This window comes from Ambystoma mexicanum, chromosome 11 (genome assembly GCF_040938575.1).
Source record: "Ambystoma mexicanum isolate Mex_15411 chromosome 11, UKY_AmexF1_1, whole genome shotgun sequence".
In the NCBI taxonomy this organism is placed as follows: Eukaryota; Metazoa; Chordata; class Amphibia; order Caudata; family Ambystomatidae; genus Ambystoma; species Ambystoma mexicanum.
In genome coordinates this window covers 882,930,665-882,951,440 of record NC_090934.1, presented here as the reverse complement: position 1 = coordinate 882,951,440, position 20,776 = coordinate 882,930,665, and the positions used below count along the sequence as shown (strand labels likewise).

Here is a 20,776-nt window from a genome sequence, read left to right as displayed (position 1 = left end):
CTCATGTGCAAAATGAGGTGAAAATACATATTTTGGTAGCGCTGCTATAATTCGTTTTCAAATGCACACTGGCATTTTTTTTCTCTCTTTCTGTTTTAGTTTGCAGAAAGCAGAGGGGAAGAGGCGGCAGGAAATAAAATTGAAACAGTTGCTCAGTGAGCAAGGATCCCATTGTTATAAAAGTGAAGGGTGGTGCTGAAAACATGCTTTTAACCTAATTGGAGGAAAGTGTCTGAAGATTCCACGTCAAAATGGAAATGATCCGAGTTTTGCTAATGGCAAAAACTGCAGAGGGAAGTAGTTCATGGAGACTGGGCTGTGAAGACAGAAGTCCAAGGTGTCACAGAGCGCTGGCTTGAGAGTTTCTCGCCGTGCTTCCCAGACACACAAGATTACAGGAGCCGTTCCTGCTGACTGGGCCTGTCTTTGTGAGGCGAGTGAAACAAGGTCATGTGGGGGACTTCAAAGAAACACTTTTGGTAAGGAGATAAGTACAAGTGAGGATACTGTTAAATGCTGCATGAATGGCTGAGCTTTAGAACAGCGTAGAAAGGCAGGGAAGTCACTGCATGTATTTGTTCGCCATGTTCAGAATGGGGAAAAATTAACCATGTTTTAAAAGGCTTGTTTGTTCTGTTTTCTCTCTCTTTTTGTATTTCAGATGATGATGCAATGTATCCATGGTAAGATTTGTTAATATGTGAATAAGGTTCCAAATAATAAGTATTCATGAACACAAATGGTTTAGTGTCATTTTTGCATCTTTGAATTTATGTAAATATACAGGGGAGATTCATTTTGTTCAGTAGTGCATTTGTCAATTTACCACTGCAGATGAAAGAACAATCCAAAAGAAGCTAATAATATTCAGTGATAAAGCAGTTTAGTGTGTGTGTGTCTTCATTGCATGATGATGGGGGTAATCTGAGATGATATATAGATTACTGGACGTCCATGAGCCAGTAATACTTTATGACATAGATCACTGGATGTAAATAAGCCAGGGATACCGGCCACAACCTGTAGGTGGCACTCTGAATAAAAGTGTTGTGTTTCCATCACGTGCATATGCCCAAGGCTCTCTATAGACCACTGGGAGTTACTCTAATAGAAAGGAAGGTTTTGTTTTTATGATGGGGTTATAATATAGGGAACAAAACTATGCTCACCACTAAATACCACAAACAATATATCACTAGATTCCCCTATATAAGATAACAAGCTATGGTCACTAAAATAATATGAGGCCAAACCCAATCTAAATGCAAGGCTAACTTTCCACCAAACTACCGCTCCTTTTTGACGGTAAGAAAATACCGCCACACCCCAAATTTACCCCAATAAGACAAAATATCCTACATATATGGTGCGTTGGCTGGGAAAGTGGCTGTAGAGCGCCTACTGGGCGTGCAAGTGTGTCTCACACTACCATACATGCATTAAAGGGAACCCATTTTATGAGAGCAGTGTGACACTAGAGGTGAATTTCAGAATGTCTCAAATGGAAGCCACATTCCCAGAGCTAGTGCAATATCTGGCGGCAAAGCTATATGCACATGGAACATGGTCATCAAATAATGCCACAGAATGGCATGACCACATATATGGTGAAGTGCAGAAAGAATCATTGGGCAGCATCTTTGCAGAAGGTAGCATAATCCAGGTCTGTTTTTAGAGATTATTAAATGCTGCTGATAAACATGCAGAGAAAGATTGTCTGAAACGGCTATGCGCCAAGACATGGTTCATTTTAAATAGGTCTCTGCGAATGCAAGAAAATGATGCCAAGCTGATTAGCAGGTTAAAGATTGAACTAGATGGAGCTAGTGAACAAGAGAAAAAATTAAGAGCAGAGCTAGAGGTATGTCAAAAGGACATGCAGTCAAAATGAAAAGATCTCGACATTCAATTGTCCCAAAGAAAGAAAGAGTTTGAGGATAGTGAACAAGAATTAAAACACTTGAAAGCGTTGGTAGATCATATTAGACAAGATAAAGATGAAGTGGTTTTGGAAATGCAGATTTTACAAAAAGAACACTGAGAAAGAAAGTGATCTTCAAAATGCTGAACAGGAGATGATTAGAATGCTTCAAGAAAGAGACTAAAGAGACAAAGAATTCAATGAATGCCAAATGCAAATGAGCGCTATGCAAGATGTAATTAATAAGATGAGTGATGAAAACAACTATTTGCGTAAGGAGGCAGATATGCTCCTTAAAAAGTGCAAGGATTTGGAACAGCAAATATGCATTTCCAGGTCCCAGGACAAATGACAGGGCACCACATTCAATGGAGTTGAGGTGAATTATATTTCTGCACAGAGAACTAGTGCCCCAGTGGCTGGGCCGGTGACTGAACTTGGTTGCAGCACCCTTGGGGGATTTGACACACCTATTGGGGCCGCCACCGATCCCATACGCCTGAAACAAGGGTTGAATCACAAAGTAGTGCAATTCCATGCATAGCAACGAGTAGCCCTATTAAAATAATGAAATCAATCAAGGCTATGATCAAACCATTTATAAAAGGAGGGGAGTGCTGTATAGAGGACCACTTAGAAGCGGTGCATGATATATTTAAAGCCCTCCAGATACCTAAAGAACAATACAGACAATACTTTCATTTAACTCTGGACGCTCCCACAGCCAGCATCATTAGGGGATTAAATGAACAGCAGAACATGACGTGGGCAGAGTTTGAAAAAGAGATTAGACGTCATTTTTCTCCATTCCAGTCATTACAGGAGGCAAAGAAAGTTGCTTACACAATTACGGCTGGGCCCAATATGTCCCCTCGCCAATTTCTGCAAGACTTAAAAAGAGCTTTTTCTCGCTTTGATGTATCTTTTCACCCCAATTCCAATGAATTTAAAACGGCCTACTTCTATAAACTACAGAAAGACATATCACAGTTAGTCCGTGAATTTGACCGTGAGAAGTCCCTTGAATGGATTGTGCACCAAAGTACAAAACGATATGAGGTGCTATATTGTCAGGGTAAAGAGAGTGATAAAATGAAAGACACTAGACCAAAATCTGAAGAATCCTCAGCAACAGTGATGGAGATCAGGTCAGCCAAAATGTCCCTTGAGTCTGCTCAAAGTCCAGGTAAAAATAATGTGACACCTGAACAAAGGGGTAATCAACAGAGGTTGTCACTCCCTGCACCAATGTTTCAATCACATGATCCTAGTAATAGGGAGAGCTACATTAGTCCTAGGTACTTAGGGGACAGACCCCGAACAGGATATCGGCCTTGTTCACGAGGAGAGGAAATTACTGACGGGCCCATTGGTCAGTACTCACCCTCGAAAACTAGTAATACAAGATAGCTGCACCATGTGAGGACAGAGTGCAGGATTCACATACTCCAGCAAGATTCAATAATCAGGACTCAGTAAATTGGCAAAGGGAAGTCCGTTTAATGATACATACATCAGCAGATGGAAATCAGCAGCATCACGAACACCTGCCTCACCCCGACTTCCCCGAACTTTAGTCAAACAGCCTCTTTTGTGGGCAAAATCCATCATCATTGACGTCTAATTCTACAAAAAATCATCATGCAATATAATTGGTTGGGAAAGGTAACTTAAGTATAGGTGCTGTATCTGTATATGGAAATAACGCAAGTGGATTGGATAACTCTTATCGGGTGGGTGTCTACGCCCATCCCTCTACTACACACGTGATTGACGTCACTACAAGTACGACGTCTCATTGGTTACAGTGTCTATAGGACCCTAGATTACATGGTCCCTTGTGATTGGGCAAGTTACACCCCTAAACATAAATCTCCATTTTAATTAGCAGCATGCAGAGTAGACACCCAGGTGCCTAGTGTCCCAAGATTCACCCTTCCTCCCTTCCATCAATCATTGTTTTAGGGCTATGTGTCAATTAGTTGGCTGGGTATGGCCTCGGATCTGTAGTCTCTTATCAGGAAAAGTTATGGCACCCTCGGATTCTGGATGACATCAGGCGGTGGTACATCTTCGCGCCTGTCTGGTCACGTGCTGGTCCACCGTGAATCTGCTTCAGTTTCCAACCTTTTGTGCATTTTGATTCTGTGTGCGCTTGGCCACCTGCATGGGCCTCTCTTATCTTGACCTTCACGGGCGGGCTGATATGCTCTGTAGTTGGAGTCTCGTGAGCTCATGCTCACCTCCCCTTCTCTGGTTGACCTCGATCTCCCCGGCATAAGCCTCTCTTTGTTGAGTTTCGATTCCGCTCCTTCTCTGGTCTTTGCCGGGTTTCGAAACTCAGCCTGTCAGGCCTTTGGCCGCCTGGGCACATTTCTGCTTTCACAAAATGGAGTCGCACATGTACATTGTGCAGTATTGAGGTAGATATATGGTTGGCGCTTGCCGCTCTATTCTTCTACTAAGCATTGTAGGCAGTATTGATTTCTTAGCATCTTGCGTTTCAAGCTTATTTACACACATTCAACAGGGCGGTTGCTTCCATCTTGTCTCATGGCACCATTCTCTTATGTTTTAACAGTGTCTCTCCCCTGCATCCATTATAATTATCCTTGCAGTTACTAGTACTGGCATACGTGCTTTCAGTAGCCAATTCCGTTTGTTCTCGGGGCTGCTCGGGCCCTTGGTTTGTTTCCATTGGCCTTCCATTAAGGCTTTAGGGGTCTCCTCGTGGACCGTGTGCAGGTATTCCTCATTTCGCATCAGCGGCTGGTACAGCGGACTGATATGGTACCGTGCTGCCCAGGGTTGTCGTGTTATGGCTGCTTCAACCGGTACTGATCTCCTTATGTACACGGGGCAGAGTCCCAGTGCGGCTCTCTGTTGGTTCATTTGCTCCTCATACGTCACGTACCTCGGTGAGTACCTTACTGGCAACTCGCAATGGGGGGCAGGGGTGCAGGTCATATCTGGGACCTCCTCTACACTCCCCCCTCTGGTCGGTTCATCGACCATTTCTGCTTCCTCCTTTATATTCATTTTCTTTGATTCCTCAGATTCTTGCTCATCGTCTCCTGGGTTTACACAAGACAACGTGAAAGTATGCAATTTTGGTGTCCATATCTTTATCACCCCTTTCAAGCTTCCTGCTGCTCTCACATGCTCATCTTTGTTCCAGGTCATCAACTGGCATTGTCCATTTGGACTGCAGTAAATCCATTTGCCTTCGTATCTTCTTCGTTTCTTGGGATAATTGAATTTTGTTCCTTCTGGTGTAAATTCACTGGCCTTCACAAAGTCCTTTATCTCCTCATCTGTCAGGTCTCTGGGCTTCCAGCCTGGCTCGACATCGACCATGATTTTCATCCCAATGGCCTTCTTTGCCGTTTTCTGGCATTGTGTGATGATTACCTTGGTTACACAGAATCCTAGCAGCACCATTGCTAGCAAGGCTCCCAAAAACTTGAATATATCAGCCATCCACTGTGGGACCCATGAGAATGGGTTCCCAAACCAGCTGTCGTCGTCCACTTCATCTGTCTCATCGGTCATCTGGTTTTTTAGGGCTGTTAACATCTCTATGGCCTCTGCGAGGGTTCCATTTTCTTCGTCGTGTGATGGTATAAATGTGCAACATGATTCTCCAATTTTTGCGCAAACACCTCCATCCATTGCAGTGATCATGTCGAGCACATATCTGTTCTGGAGGTTCATCAGTCTGACTGCTCTCAGTTCTTCCTTGATTGCGTTCAACCCTTTTATGGCGGTATTGATGGTCTGCAGTAACTGCCATCTCGTTATCTGCAACCACTTGGTATTTGCACCAACCTGGATGTGCGGCAAAAGTATTGTTGTAAATACGGATGAAGTTAGGCTAAACAGCCTGTGTTCGTAGGGAATGGCATAAAATGCGTCCTCTGATATGGTGGAGAAGTAATTCTCTCTCTTCATCCTTGACATTAGTTCCACAGACCTCCTTTTCCTCAGGTGAGCATCTGCTTTCGGGAAACTGTCCAAATTCAGTTCATTTTTTGGGATCACTAGTGCAGGAACGTGGACGTTCACCAGTGTGCATATGCCTCCCCAGTTCCTTGGTAGTCTTATGTAGGCTTTGGATCCACATGCCCAATAATGGTCCATCAAGACTGCGGTCCCTTGCAACATCCCTGGGGCTTCGTATATTCGTCCGCAGTTTTGATTCTCCCCCATTTTCCTCGTGCCATTACTTCTAAAGCACAGTTTCGGGTTTTCCAGCGGTACTATTTGCAGGGGGCCTCCTCTGTCTTCGACCCATGTTAACAGCTTTTTGGCCATAGTGGTTTGCATAGTCTGAGAGTTTTCTCTGGCTTCTTGGCAGGCTCCAAGGACCATCCAAGCTTGGCAGATTACAACTCCTTCTTCCCAACCGTCGGGGGAAACTACTTATCCCCAGATCTGCATTTGGCCTCGGTTCTTCCATATTTGCGCTTCTTCTGCCGTTTTCCCTTGGACGTTCAGTCTTGAGTTTATTTCCCACCTTATTCCTGATCCTTTGACGTCAGGGTTCTCATATCTAATCACATGATTCTTGGTGTGCGCCCTGTTTCTTGTTTTGATGTCCTGGACATATCCGTCTTCATCAGGGTTGTCCTTTTAGTTGGCCCATATCAACGAGGCGTCTCTCCCCACGAATTGTCCTCTGGTGTTGCACATTGCCACATGTGACATGCAGTGTGCTGTGGGGACCTCTATTTCTACAGCTACAAAGATTTTGGACTTGCCCATGCTGTACGGCAGGAGTGCACAGACGAAACATTCTCCTTCTGATTGCCTTCGTCCAACTTCCTTCATGTGCTGGTACCATTTGTTGCATTTGTTGTTTCCAAGATGGGCCGTGCTGTCCAAGTAATCATTTAACTCATTATCGGTTTCATATGGACTTCTCTTGATCCTTAGCGTTTTTCTGTAGTTGGCTATCACTATGTCTCTGAATGCGCCTGCACTGCTCTTTCGTTCAGGCAGACTCTTGGGTTTTATCCTTGGAGGGGCAGGTTTCATTTCCTGCCCTGCAGTAATAGGGAGAGGTTTTGCGCTTCTTTTCCTTCCCTCCTGGATTCTTTTGTAGACCTCCTCCCACCACATGTGACTTATCATCCTTCCAACACGTGGCTGTGTCGTAGGCTCGGTAGTTACTTCTGGCGTTGGAGCTGGCGTACTCGCTATCACAGTTGTGGTGGTTGTCTTGCTCAGCTCCTCATGTAGCTTCTTTGCTCTAAGTATGAGTGGAAACACATACTCAACTACCACATGTGTTTTCTCAGTGAGTTCTTTCGTTGCTTCCTCTGTTCTATTGAGTGATTTTGCTATTTCACTTCAGTTTGGTTTCTCACGTTGCTCCCTGCTTTCTGGAGCTGCTTGTTCCACCGGTGATTTCTCTCTTTCAGTTGGTTTGGCCTGCGGTTTCGTAGCCATTGACACTTGCCCTTGTTCGTGTGCACTCAGTGTAAGGGTGCGTGCCGTGGACAATGCTATGTTATCATTCATTCCGTGCTGACCCTGTCTCCAGCCTTTCTCACCATTCATTCCTTCAAGTGTATACGTATTACTGCTAATTACATTCAACTGTAAATCGTTTGCTTTATCAGCAGTTTTTCTTGGAACAGGGATGACAATATAAGGTCTGGGTGCTTTTGTGGGCCCCAGATGTTCATTACCTGGTGGATGCACAGACATTGGGACGCTTCGTGCACCAATAAAAAATGCAGTTCTAATAGTTAACGATAAAAATACTACAATAATAATCACAATGCATATACATGTGACAGCCTTGAAAGACAGCTTGCAGCATCTCCTTCGAGGGAACCGTGGGCGCCCTTCCACTGGTGGCACGACTAAGTTACTGTTTTGGGCCCCCATTTCAAATATGTCCACAGTCAATAGTTTATTTTTCTTCTTATTCTGTTTTCGTCGCTCAAAGTTCAGTAAACACTAAAGTGACAAGTGCAGTTCAATGTCCCCCCTCTTACGAGTGATGATGATGATGATAGTCTCCGAGTATGGAGTACAGTTCCCTTGCTAGGCTATGGAAAAAGGTTACACTATCGTTTTCAGCATATCATAATTATCCTGTATTTGTATGGCCAGCGTATTCCCAGGGCACTCTTCCAACTCGCCTTGGCCCTGGGGACATACAGGAATTTGTTTGCAGTGACACCATGAAAGGATGGATTCACTATAAATCACGCAAAATAAAATATTGAAAAAATAAAAATAAAAATGAACATATGAGAAGGTAGGAAAAAATAAGGAAAAGGTTGAAAAAGGTAAACACGGCAGTGAAGTTCGTGTCTCTGTTCCTTTCACTTGGTCTTTCGAGGTCGAGTTGGTGAACAGTCTCTCTCTCCACTGCGGAACGATGATGCAAAAATAGAAAAGGTAAGAAAAATAGGAAAAGAGTGTTACCATTTCTGTCTACAGAACCCATGTAGTAGAGTGTGTTTCTTTTTGCTAGTTTATATCAAGTAATTTGGCAAGGGTCTCACCCATTTTGCACTTAAGCTGCCTGACCACATATCTTCTCATTTCTACCTGATACAAATTTGTGAATGCATGGCTTTAAACTGCATGCAAATACTTATGTTATGCAGAGTATGACTGCAGGTTTGTGCCCGCCCCCCTCCCTTCAAGACGGGAAATAGGGAGATAGTGAGGGGAAGAGGCTGAAACTGGTGGGGGAAAAGGGAGAGGCACAAGACAGGGGTGAAGGCGGATGCCCACTTCCAAACATGGCATCCGTGTGGAACAGTTGCTGTTCGATGTATATGCCACAAGGCGATTACAGTGTTGGAAGTCGTACTGTGGTAAAGAATACTGCAGTAAAGGCAAAGACGCATATCATCCAGAAGGGAGAGCATGAGGTAAATCATTTGGAAATGGCAGTGCAAGGACCTAGTTAGCCACTGGTTTGGTGAGTGTGATAGTGCCAGAGAGGCGAACGGGGAGGTTGCCCAGTGTGTTGTTTATAGGAAGTTGATGCTTTATGCGAGGGTTAGTGGAGAGAGGTAGAGCTGAGGTTTGGTCAGAGGGGGGTAAGGGGAATGATTAGGTGAGAGGGAACCTCTTGGTCCCGTTCTGTTGGAGTGAATGACTATGTTCTCGTTTAACAATGCTTCTTGCTGTGTTGGTTTGGTTTAAGGTCACAAGGTGACCAATCCAGTAGAGTCCGAACTTTCATAGTCCTTGCCTGGAAAGTTTTGTGTGGATGTGTGCCATGTATTCGTTTTTTGCAAAGGAGGTTGTATCTGATCAATGCTACCAAGTGTTGGCATCTACCCATAGTGTTGGCATCTGTTGGTTGAGGACTTTGTGCTGTTCTCCCACTGGTGTTAGCTTCACCCCAGGTTTTCATGGATTTTTGGAAGGGCTGGTGTTTCTCCGCGGTGAACGGTTGTTTCGGCATCAATTTCCAGAATTTGGTTTAGAGGAAGGGGGAGCATGATCTGTGATGTCATTTGTGGTTGAAGCTTGCCACTGTTACTAAGGCAGCATTCCGAGATCAAAGCATTTTTTATTGTTTGTAGTGTTTTTTTCCTCGTGGTGGATTTTGGGCCCCTGCCATTTAAGGCGGGGTGGGCAAATCACAGAGTTCTGAGGAGAGTATTCGATTGATTGGTGGCTAAACGAGTGTTTGGAGGGCTGGGGTGATGTGTTTGTGTCTTTTGAAGTCTCATAAGTAGTCTAGCGGTTGCATTTTAGACTCGTTGGGACTCATGTTGGTTGAATAAGTAATTTGGTGGTGGGGGGGCGGATACGTTTGCACAGCAATGTAAACGGCTCCCCGTCAACAAATTTTCATCATTTTCACAGCGGCGTGCAAATGTAAACAGCAAAAGACGGCATACAAGTGTGTGCACTGCCTTTTGCCCTTCACATTTGCACTCCGCTGCACAAAGTGAGTAAACGCTGTGGCAAGCGGCGCTCTAAATCACAATTGAACCCTCCCCGACATGAATGCACGTCGGGGAGGGTTTAATTTCAATTTGGAACACAGTTTACCATGCACGCACGGTAAGCTTTATTCCCAATGAAAAACAAATGCTCTCTGACATGCAAGCATGTCCGGGAGGGTTTATTTGGCCACCTGCTTTTTGCTGGCGCAAAAAGCCGGCAGACTCCATACGGATCCCCAGCATTTGCTTCTGCATGAAAATGTATGTGGGTGCAAATACTGGAGCATTGGTATGGTGGAGAGGAAGGGAATGGCGGAAACGCAAATTGCGTTCCGTCCCTCCCTCAGCCATACAATTGATTGAAAATTGGGGGCAATGTTAATGAAAGGCGTAAAAGCCCTACACAAGGCTTTTATGCTTTCCATGAACATTGCACCCTCATGGAACATGATCCCCTTTGTAGCATGTTCAGTAGGTAACACAGTAGTGCCGTGTAGAGGCTTCTTGACCTAGTCTGGTCTTGAGAGTACTAGTGTGATCACTGCCATGGTTCTGTCTGAAGGTCAGGTAGGGCATGCTGCGTGACATCATTCTGAGTTGAAAGATGCTTCTTGTTGCGATTGCTTCCTAGGCGGTCAGATAGCACAGCGAGCTAAGCACTCGCCCCAAATACCTGTGTTCAGCCTGCTGTGGCAGGTTTGAATCCCGGCAGGTTCAACTCAGCCATTCATCCTTCCGAGCAAAGGCATTGCTAAGGGGGCTATAGCCCCTGGTCTTTTGGTTGTAGCCCCGGATAGAATATCAGGAGCTACAACCAAAAGGCTAACTAGCCCCCAGTACCGACAGTCCTGACATTAGCATAGCCCCGGGTCTTTTCCAGATCTAGCAACACCCCTGCTTCCGAGGTAGACAAAATGAGTACCAATCTGTGGGCTAATAATGCCTTCTGTTATTTCAGGGCTATGAGACCTATGGGAGTGTAGCGCTTGCGGTACAAGTGCGAGATGGCGCTCTCATCAATATCCCAAGGCTTCTAGCTGTTGCTGTATGCACAGGGCAAGCTCCCATGCCCTCAAGCCAGGGGATAGGTTTGGGAGCAGCTGGGCATGTGAAAACAAACCCTTGCAGATAGTGGGAGTACCTGGCAGTATGATGCCAATACCAAGCATTGACGTACTTGGTCACATGATAGCAATGCCCGCCACATGATGTGATTGAGCTAGGACAGAACCCCTCAGAGCCACCTTACTGCACTTTCCCACTGTTTTTTTTTTAAATTTGGGGCCAATCCCCCCATTTTATCCTATGCCTAACCCCTTTAAACACTGTGAAAGAGCTGCAGGGAAAGGGTGAGGGGGATTTGGCCTTGCTTGCCAGAGCATTTCCTGACAATACCCTGCAAATAAGGATAGTACCTGCGACGATTTTAAGTACTGAGGGGCATGCAGTGCGAGTGTCAGTTGAAGCAGGGGCCATATGTTCCATTTTTTTAGTTGAAGAGCATAATAACCAATCACCAGAGAGATCTCCCAACCCAACCCCACACCCCTTCGCCAACCCCAATTATGTATAGTAAGAGGGCTGTTCCCACATATAAACAGCCACCTGTTGGTGTGCCAGTGTAAAAAAAAAAAAATAAATAAAAATAAAAAAAAAGGGCGCAACACCAGATTTGTGTTCATAGCCGGGAAAAACCTGGGTGTCTGTGCTACTTCTGGTATAAGATGGCTGTTCCTGCCGTCCTTCTAGGGGTGGACTGGGAACCAAAAGAGGCCCTGGTAATACTTTTCAAAGTGGCCCCATAGCAACATTTTCAGCCAGCACAACCCTTTCCCTATGAGAATATTTGGAAATAAAATGGATACCACACAAAAGAGGCCCAGGGTGCAGAGGCCCTTCAGGGAAATCTCCAGAGTTCCCTATAGACCAGTCTGCCCCGGCATCCTTCGGTAGACGTGTGATACATTGGGGACATGGTTGGGTCACAAAATGGACATTCTAGGCCTCCCTGTACTTTGTGGGTTGTTACAGTGTGGCAGAGAAGTAGGGCTCAGCCCGACACTGCCAAGAATCTGAAGCTGTGCCTGGGTTGTAAACAACCCGCGTACCACATGAAATGTTAGATACTTCTAAATAACTTTAAACGAGTTCAAGGCACATGAGGTTTGGGTGCCTGTAGAGGTTTGGGTGCCTGTAAAACAGCCCTAGTCCCTCAGCTGGGTTGAAGCTGGTCCAGGCCAGCCTGTTGCAATGGCCGTCTAGGGGGAAGAAACATTTTGTATGTTTTTTAAGGCGGCCTTCTACAATCAAAGAACTAGTCTGTGTGATGCGAGGGTGGTGGTGGTTTTATTTTCGCACTTGCAGCTCAGCAACAAGAAACAAAGAAACAAGAAACAAAGCAATCAAGGTGCAAAGTCAAAGAGGAAAAGGAGCTGCTTGCGAGGCTCACCACAGCATCCGCCCTGGGCCCGAGCACTTCTCTTTTTACTGCTGAAGCGCCCTGGGAGCACCACGTCGACGTTACTCGCCGAGACTCGCCTGTGAACAGACCTACACTAGCAGCAGCCCTCATAGACAGACCCCTGTAGAGGCTACCACGGGCACCAAGCACTAAAGCCTTAGCCAACGCGTCTCCCAAAAGCTGCGGGGATACAAGATGGCTGACAACGAGGAGATGCCAGAGGAGCAAAACATTGGCGAAGAGGCCAGGTGAGAGGGCACCGTCACTTTCTGTGGCACTCACTAGCTCCTCAGTACCCATCTCTCATACAGCCTGCGCATACCCCCCACCCCCCACCAGCTGGTATGTCCTTGTCACCTTCCGCAGGCCTCAATTTCACTTAGCACAGAACGCGTTTCTGGAAAGGGTGTACCACACCGGATTATGTGCAACGTCCTTTTTGCGCAACGCACGCTGCAGGCCCCACCCACCCTCCACCTCTCACGGGTTCCCTGCTACCGCCGCCCGTGGAACTCCGACTGTCTGCCTCCCGTGTCACTACAGGGGCCCTTAGTGTGCCTGCCCGCTGTGCCCTTTGCTCTGGACGTACTTTAGAAAGTCAGACCCCTGAGTTTATAGTTAATTAGATCTTGCTTTAAAAAAAAAATTAAAAATCGACAGCAGCATCAATCGTCGAAAATGCTGCTAGCACGCACATAGTTTTTAATCCATCAATGTGTCACTCCTCTTATTAGCCAGATGTATCAATAAATGGCGGGTTCTGATGTTGAATTTTAGAAGCACCCTTAAAACATATCAACGCCCCAGCCTCCACCCCTAAACATATCAACGCCCCCTGCCCCCGCATTCTTAGTTTAATTAAGAATACAAGCCATAACAATAGGCTTTGTCGAACGGCGGTTATTGGGGTTCATGTCTGTCGTGTAGACGTTAGGTTCCCCTGTACAGCCCTGCAGGTGTACCTCCGTCCTCACCTGCGGTACCCCTGCCGTTTTAGCATATGGACCCGTTGCCTTTTTAGCACTGGGGCCCACGCCCAGCTCCGGCACTTCTGGCACGTGTCAAACATTGCCGTTGCCCTACTGGGTGCCACACCGCGCTGTGACAATGCGGATGCGCGCGGACTGGATTGCGCGAGCGATAAGGCGGTAACCGTGACAGTGACTTCCTCTTTCCCTTGGGGGAGCAGCACATTTGAATGAGAGCCGTTATCAGGCGACAGGTGCTTCACGTCCGCTGCAGGGTCCGGAGGGGGGAATAGCGCCATCTCTTCTACTCCGCTCTCCTGCGAGGAGGTAATCTGTCGGGGTTTGGGGTGATTTGATGACTTCCACTTTGGGGGTGGAGGGGCGAGGAGGTCTTCTACCGTCTTCGCGGGGTCGGTGTCCGCACGCGCATGGATGGGGGATGAATAGGGTGGGCTACAAGGGTTCAACCACCACACACCACTGTGCAGAAAGCCGCATGGTCATTAAATGACTCGGGCCTAGTGGGGGGGGGGGGGGGGTGAAAGCGTCCATCACACTCTTGAATTGGGTTTGAGCAGGACAAACGCTGCTCTCTCCTTCCTTGGGTGCGGTACAGCACCCCCCCCCCCCCACCTTTCCGCCAGGTGAGGAGGTGGGAGGTACTTAACAGGTACACGCGGGTCGTCTCAATGTGCGCTGTGGGTGTGGTGTGTTGCATAACCTCATTCTGCCGACTAACCCCTTAGATATGACAGAGCCCGCCCTGCCCTCATTCCGTGTCCTCCTCGGCGAAATGTATTCATTTCTAGCTGAAGAGGAACTCTGGTTGTTGCAGCAGCAGCAGCCCAACGCCTGTGGGACTGCTCTACTTCACGTAGAAGAAGATTACACCCCCCCCCCCCCCCCAGCTTCCTGTGCCTCTAGGTCTCTCTTGATTTATGAGCCGAGCTATTGGTCCGCTGGCTCGTAACATAGATTGGGGGGAATGATGTTACGCGGGCATGGGAGGTTGAAAACTGAAGTCTCCTCTACCCCAAGCGGGTACAGGTGACCGTCATTTCCTTGTTCCATCATGTGCTGGTGTTGAAAGTAAGGTGGGGTCCGAACCGTACAAGAACGCCGTGTGCTTATGCAGCTGCCGCTCTGACAGTTTCACAGAGAGCTGCTTAGTGGCGGCAATTATAATGTACAGTCCGTGACAAGACTGGCTTGAGTTCGTGTATCGCATGAAACCAAACCGGATGCCGCCGGCGCGCCAGCATCGACCAGTCGCAAAGCTGAATCGGGGAGAAAGCCCTTGTCCAACACCTGACCTTCCATCGAGGCTCTGCAGAACCGAAAACCCCTGGGATTCAGTCAGTCAGTCATGGGGCCATTTTAAGTTTATACCCAATGGAAGAGGGAATGGCCGCTTCCCAGCTGCCGGTCTTTGCCCGATCAAATGCCTGCCAGGAGGGGAGGTGGCCTGCTGACGACACTACTCGGTTGGATTTAAGATGGGACCAACCTAATATTCCTTTCTGCCACCTTTCACCGTTCCCTTGCGTTAAGCTTCATGTGTGCTCTCTGCTGAAGGTGGCATCGCGCCTGTCTGGGTTCATTGGCTGGGCCTTGCTTCCAGAGCAGCAGCACGAGCGAGGCTTTGCCGTCTACGGCTCTAGCATGCTGCGAGTGCAAGGATCGATTTTTGAATCCAGGCACACTCGAAATTCGCATGATTAAACCCCACCCCCCGCAACCCATGATGGATGTATGATTTCAGATCCCTCAATTGGAGTGGATATGACCCACATCAAAATTGGATGGCACAAGCAGTATTTTTTAATGACATTCTGAATCTGAAATTATTTGAGCTCTTGTTCCTAAAGGTCAATTGTTCAGAGGCTGTTATTTCAAACCGCTCAATGAACACGTTTGTCGGTCAGGAAGTCATTTCTGTGCTGATGCGCCTTCCATGAAGGCATAGTTGGAATGCCACCCTGAGTACCAGCCCAGAAGAATCCAACTCGGTGTTAGGCTAAGCACATGGCCATCCTGAAGCGGGTCTACTCAGACTGCCGTCTCTAAGCACAGCGTCCGGACACTTTCAATGCACTGCTTCGCCGCTCTTGCCCTGGAATCGAAGGGGTTAATGGAAGAAAGAAAGGCCAATATCACGCTCCTAAGAAGACATTCCTGCAATTGTGGAACTGGGCGGAAGTAGAGAGTATGATTTGGGCTGCCACAAGCCAAATGTACCCATTATAGACTTGTGCAAAGGCGCGCTATAAATAAAATATCATATCAAATTATTGTATAGCGGTGTAGGCGGGGCTGCAGAAGGCTCGCTATTGGGAGTTGAGAAAGACTCCAAACTCGAGCAGAATGTTTCTAGAAAAGGCGTGAATAGAACCACAATTACTTTGTAACGACGTGGCAGGGAATTTGCATCACTCAAGGGACAGGAGAAGACAGCTCACCCGTTGCTGCACACAAAATGTACCCCTACCAGAGCGTGAGCGTTCGTCTCTTTCTTACCCCTCAGGCCCTCACTAAAAGACCAGTAATGCACGACTGCTGTGCCAGCTGCCTTCAGCGTTTGTGGTACCCAGAACGAGGAATATTTCTGAGCCGAGCCAAGAGCCTTTGTGGAATGAAGACGCACCAACACAGACTCGGGGCTCGGCTCAGAAGAAGTGTACAGCGGGAGCTTGCTGGGCGGGGGGGCGGTGCCCTGCTGAATGTTCCCCCTGCCTGCCGGGCTGAGATCTTGGGAGCCTGGAAGGCCGAGATTAATTGGGATCCAACCCCCGTGGCCCGTACACTAACAGAGGAGTCTCCTTGCCTAGATCCTTGTCCATGCCTGCAAAGTAACATGATTGCGCTCCCCGGGTACTTTTTTTAACAAACACGGTGCACAATTTTGAGGTCGGACATTTTTATCTTGCAACTCTTGCAACTAATTTATGTTTACCCTCAGACTTATCCAAACTCTGAATTTAAAGCAAGAGGCCAAATTAGCAATTTTGCTCTTTGATCTCTCCCCAGGTGGCCCGCGCTGCAATGTCCTGCTTCTGCCAATAGCGCAGTGTATTATTAAAGCCGGTGCACGGATGCCCTCTAGTGGCCAGCATAGAAGGGCTCAGACTATTTTTTTTTTGCATTTGTATTGCTACTTTTTTTGTTTTGTTTTTTCTTTGAGAGATGTATCGTTTGTGTTAATATGTCGCACTACCCGAGACTGATGAAGTAAGGAGTTCTTGGCACAGCTCGCGAGCCCCCCTGACCAGAGCATCGCCCATATCAAGCTCCTCTCCCAACTGAAGCTGTGTGGTGGTTAACTGACTCGCTAACCTAGATTTATTTATTTATTTGCTTGTTAAGCGCTTATACAGCAAGTAAAATACCGCTCAAAGTGCCCACAGGGTGATGGGAGCGAACAAGGGAGTGAAATACATTACAAAACACAATCATTAATAAGAGCAGTGGAGGGAAAAGGAGGAAGGACGAACCTACTATGCCTTGTGAGTGTTCCGAACGTGCATCACTGTTTACAGGGGTTATTAACATTATGATTATCTTTTTTTTTTGGCAATTGTTTTTTGTGGTGAAGGATCTCAAACCACTCAGTTTGAACTACATTTCAAAGTGTTTACACGTCTAATGAACAATGGGGACTATTGAGATGGCTCCTTGACTGAGCACGAGTGGGTTGCTGGTTTGAATCCCAACAGGGCCAGCTCAGCCTTTGCATTTCTCAAAGATTGATACGACTACAGTTGGGTGCTAGCAACTGATGGGGGTTCATTTTTGAGTCCCACTGTGTGTACATGAAGGCGCAAAATATGCCCATCTTAACACCTCCATTCGCGCCCCAGGGGTTTTTATGGCTTTGAAGGCGGAGGGTGGGGCGGGATAGGAGGTACGCTTCTGCCTCCCGCCTGCCCTCTGCCTTCGAAAACCCACTGGATTTTACACCTGCATGAGATTTTCATGCTGGCTTAAAAGCATTAATTTCCTATGGAATCAGCAAAAAGCAGGAGGATTCCATTCAAAATCATTGTAAACGCTGGCTGCCGTGCGCACATGGCACGTTGTATTTACTCAATTTGCACAGCGTGGTGCAAGAGTCTTCCGCCATCGCTTTACACTTCTCATTTGCATCCTGCAGTGCAAATTACGAAAATTGCCAGACGGGACCAGTTGGCACAGAAGTGCAAGCATAAGCTGTCCCTTCCGGGCAATTTACAATTTAATGAAAAATGAGCTCCATAGTGTTGGTGCATTTCTAGAGCTGTTCCTTTTGTGCTGTGTGCTAATTAGATAGTCAGGGTAATGCAGGGTGCTCATCAGCTGTACGCTTATAAAGTTTTGTTGAGTTTGTTCTACAAAAGGCTTTGACATTTCATAGGACTTTGTATAGTAGTTGTATTTTCAAAGTAAACACATATACTAGAATTACTTTTGTATATGACATTTAATATAGATCATAAGTGACCATCAATTTAGGAGATGTTATTCCAGTCTTTTATACTGCAGACTTCAGCAATGCTCAGGAAGATAGCTCAGGGGCAACGCGCTCGCCTTGGAAGCAAGATGACGCATAGCAAACACAGGTTTGAGCCCTGGGTCCGCATTTGGAAGCGCGTTATAAATAACCAATTACAACCTAGTCGTCTTAAAGCGCTGTGCCTTACCCATATAGAGACAAACTACAACCCTGCCTAGGGTGGCAGCCAGGGGCCGAAGCCTGTTGGGTGAAAGGGAAATGGGGAAGCAGAGGTGTAAAGGGTAAGAATGGAAAAAGTCAGCAAGACAAAAACAAAGCTCACAACATGTATGGAAATTGAAAACAGAAGGGTGAGTGATGGCGATTGTGGGGATGTATTTTTTTTTAGTTTTAGTTGTGACCAGAAGAAAATGTAATTCAGAGACAGGAAGAGAGCTTCCCTCATTGGATTTCAGAACTTTCATAGATGAAACTATTATTAGTCTGGGGCTATATTCAGTCAGGCCATGGTATGTAATTGTAATCTGTTATTTATAACACACTTAATACTCAGAGGTTTCCAAGTGCGTATCCGGGGACCGAACCTGTGTTGTTCTGAGTCATCTTGCTTTCAAGGCAAACACATTGCCCCTGAGCTATCCTCCCAGCGTAATGGCCTTGACATGTGACCAGATACCTAGGAATTGTGGGGGCTACTAACCAGGTTATCCTATTGGTTTCCCTCTTGCTTATAGCCGGAGGGGGAGAAGTGCAAGGGACATTATAGGGCCGTCCACTGCAAAGAATCAATCCAGTTCACTGTTTTCACGCACATCTCCATCACCAAAGAATATCCTTTTTCTAGGTCTAAAAGTCAGTGCACCACTGGTGACCAGCAGACAAGCCGCTGGAAATGTGCTGGCAATGTGTGGAGGTCATAGCATTAAGTGACGTGTCCTGGCAGGGCATGATGGGAAGTTTCTGCCTCCACAGCACAATGGGTCTGGGCCATAGATGAAGGTGAATGGTGTGGCTTGTGAGTGGGCTAGAAAGGGGCGCAGGAAAGGAGGGTATGGGGGTAACACTCTCCTCCCCCTGCTTGGCCCAGGGCGACAGAGTTTCAAGGTGTTCCAGTGCCGGGCAAACTTACATCGATGCCAGGTATCGCACATCCTCTTTAAAAGTCATGTTTGCAGAAGCCTCCCTGAGACTCTGGCTCATTCCCGGGGGTGTCTTCAGCAGGGGTACAGAAGAAACTCAGGATGAACAGTTCACTTCACCAATAAGGAAAACTCTTGGGTGCCATTTTGTGGTTGCCCAGTGTGTGAGACTCTGCCTTGATGCTCTATATTTGGCTTCATTGTTGCTATGTTGTTGATAAGGGCCTTTTTACATTGACCTTCCCCACATCTTGTTCCAAGTTCACACATATTAGATTGCACAGACTTGGGTATCTGTGTGTGCCTGCCAGAACTGTGACGCTGATATTACAATACCACTGGAAGGGGATATGAAGGTTAAATAAAGTCCAAAAAAGTATTGATTTGTATCATTTTTAATAATTTAAATGTGGCCGTATTATGCTGGCTTTAACAGATACAAGTTCAAAAACACAAATGAAATGCATATAGCAATGTATCAAAGAGCGACAGCTCGAAGAACCGTGATGGTGAACCGAAAGTTCTTGGTAAAGTTCACTCTCCTGCAAGGTCTTGTTAATTGGTAAGTTCCCTCTTTGTGGGATAGGTATGTGCATACATGGACCCCGGGCCTGCTGGACAGCTTTCATACCAGATAAGGTAGAAGCACCTCGGAGGGATGGGGGGTGGAGGGGTTGCTGCTAGTTTTCAGCGGTGTTACGCTATGTGGACATGGTAGCACTAGTTTGCATAGGGTTCAGTCATTTCTTGAAGTGCCATTTCCAGCTTCCAATTTCCAATTTTTTTTTGTTTTTTTTTGTTATTGGCTTGTCTCGGAAAGACATCAGACCCTTTGGAAATGCTACAATTCTGCTGGGGCTTTCTAAGGGGATAATGATCCAAATATATATCCCCTGGGTGTGGCCCTCTAGGCCGTGGGATCCCCGGTGAAGGGAAGCATGTCCCCTCTGCCTGGGTGCCAAGTATGCAGATTCCCCAGTGGTGCTTCAGTGACGCAAATAGTTTCACCCAGCGCATTGGCTGCATAGCAAATCTCCAGGCTTTTTGGGGCTGGCCACACACCTCCATGACTTTTTGAACTGTGGGTGCAGAAGGCTCCGGTTTTACCTGCTACCTATTGCTTCCTATTTTGCATAAGACTCCACTCCCATCTCGCCACATGGTATCTCCTTCACTCCATCTCATGCCAAGTATGTAAAAACAAGGGGGGGCCTGGGAGTAAAATGCTAGGCAATTCTCCTCTGAACAAGAGTTCCAACAGCAACCCCAGACACATGTTTCGGTCTGGTTGGACCTCATCAGTAGGGTGAAGCTGTGCCTCTCTAAGAATAGTGAGCAAGGGGTCCACGTCTAGATTTCCTCTAGTAACTTAGGGCGAGACCCAAAGTTACTTAAATTATGCAAAAACAGGGGGGGGGGGGTCCAGCGAGTCCCTCTGCCAGACATTAGTCCCGGTTACGAGAGCCTTACCCAGATTCTTGAACTCACTATCTTTCACAGAGGAGAAATAGCCAAAACATATCGGTCTTTGTCCTGCCCTGGTGCAGTCCAGCACCGAAATGCTAGGCAATTCTCCTCTGAACAAGAGTACCAACAGCAACCCCAGAACTGTGATGCTGATATTTCAATACAACTGGAAGGGAGAATGAAGGTCAAAAAGAGTGCAAGAAAAGTACTGATTTGTATCATTTTTAATAATTTTAATGCGGCAGCATTATGCTGGCTTTAACACATACAAGTTAAAAAACACAAATGAAATACATATAGCAATGTATTAATAAAACGACAGATTGAAGAACCGTGATGGTGAACAGAAAGTTCTTGCTAAAGCTCACTTCGCTACAAGGTCTTGTTAATTGGTAAATCCCTC

General features: G+C 46.6%; 1 protein-coding gene across 1 annotated transcript in view; it reads left to right on the top strand.

Moving 5' to 3' along the window:
• Positions 1-12,330: 12,330 nt before the first annotated feature.
• LSP1 (lymphocyte specific protein 1) overlaps positions 12,331-20,776 on the top strand; it is a 393,235-nt gene continuing 384,789 nt past the window's right edge. The window contains exon 1 of the mRNA XM_069623945.1: positions 12,331-12,558. Coding sequence (XP_069480046.1) covers positions 12,506-12,558 — 53 coding nt within the window. The 5' untranslated portion in view covers positions 12,331-12,505. The remainder of the gene's footprint in view (positions 12,559-20,776) is intronic.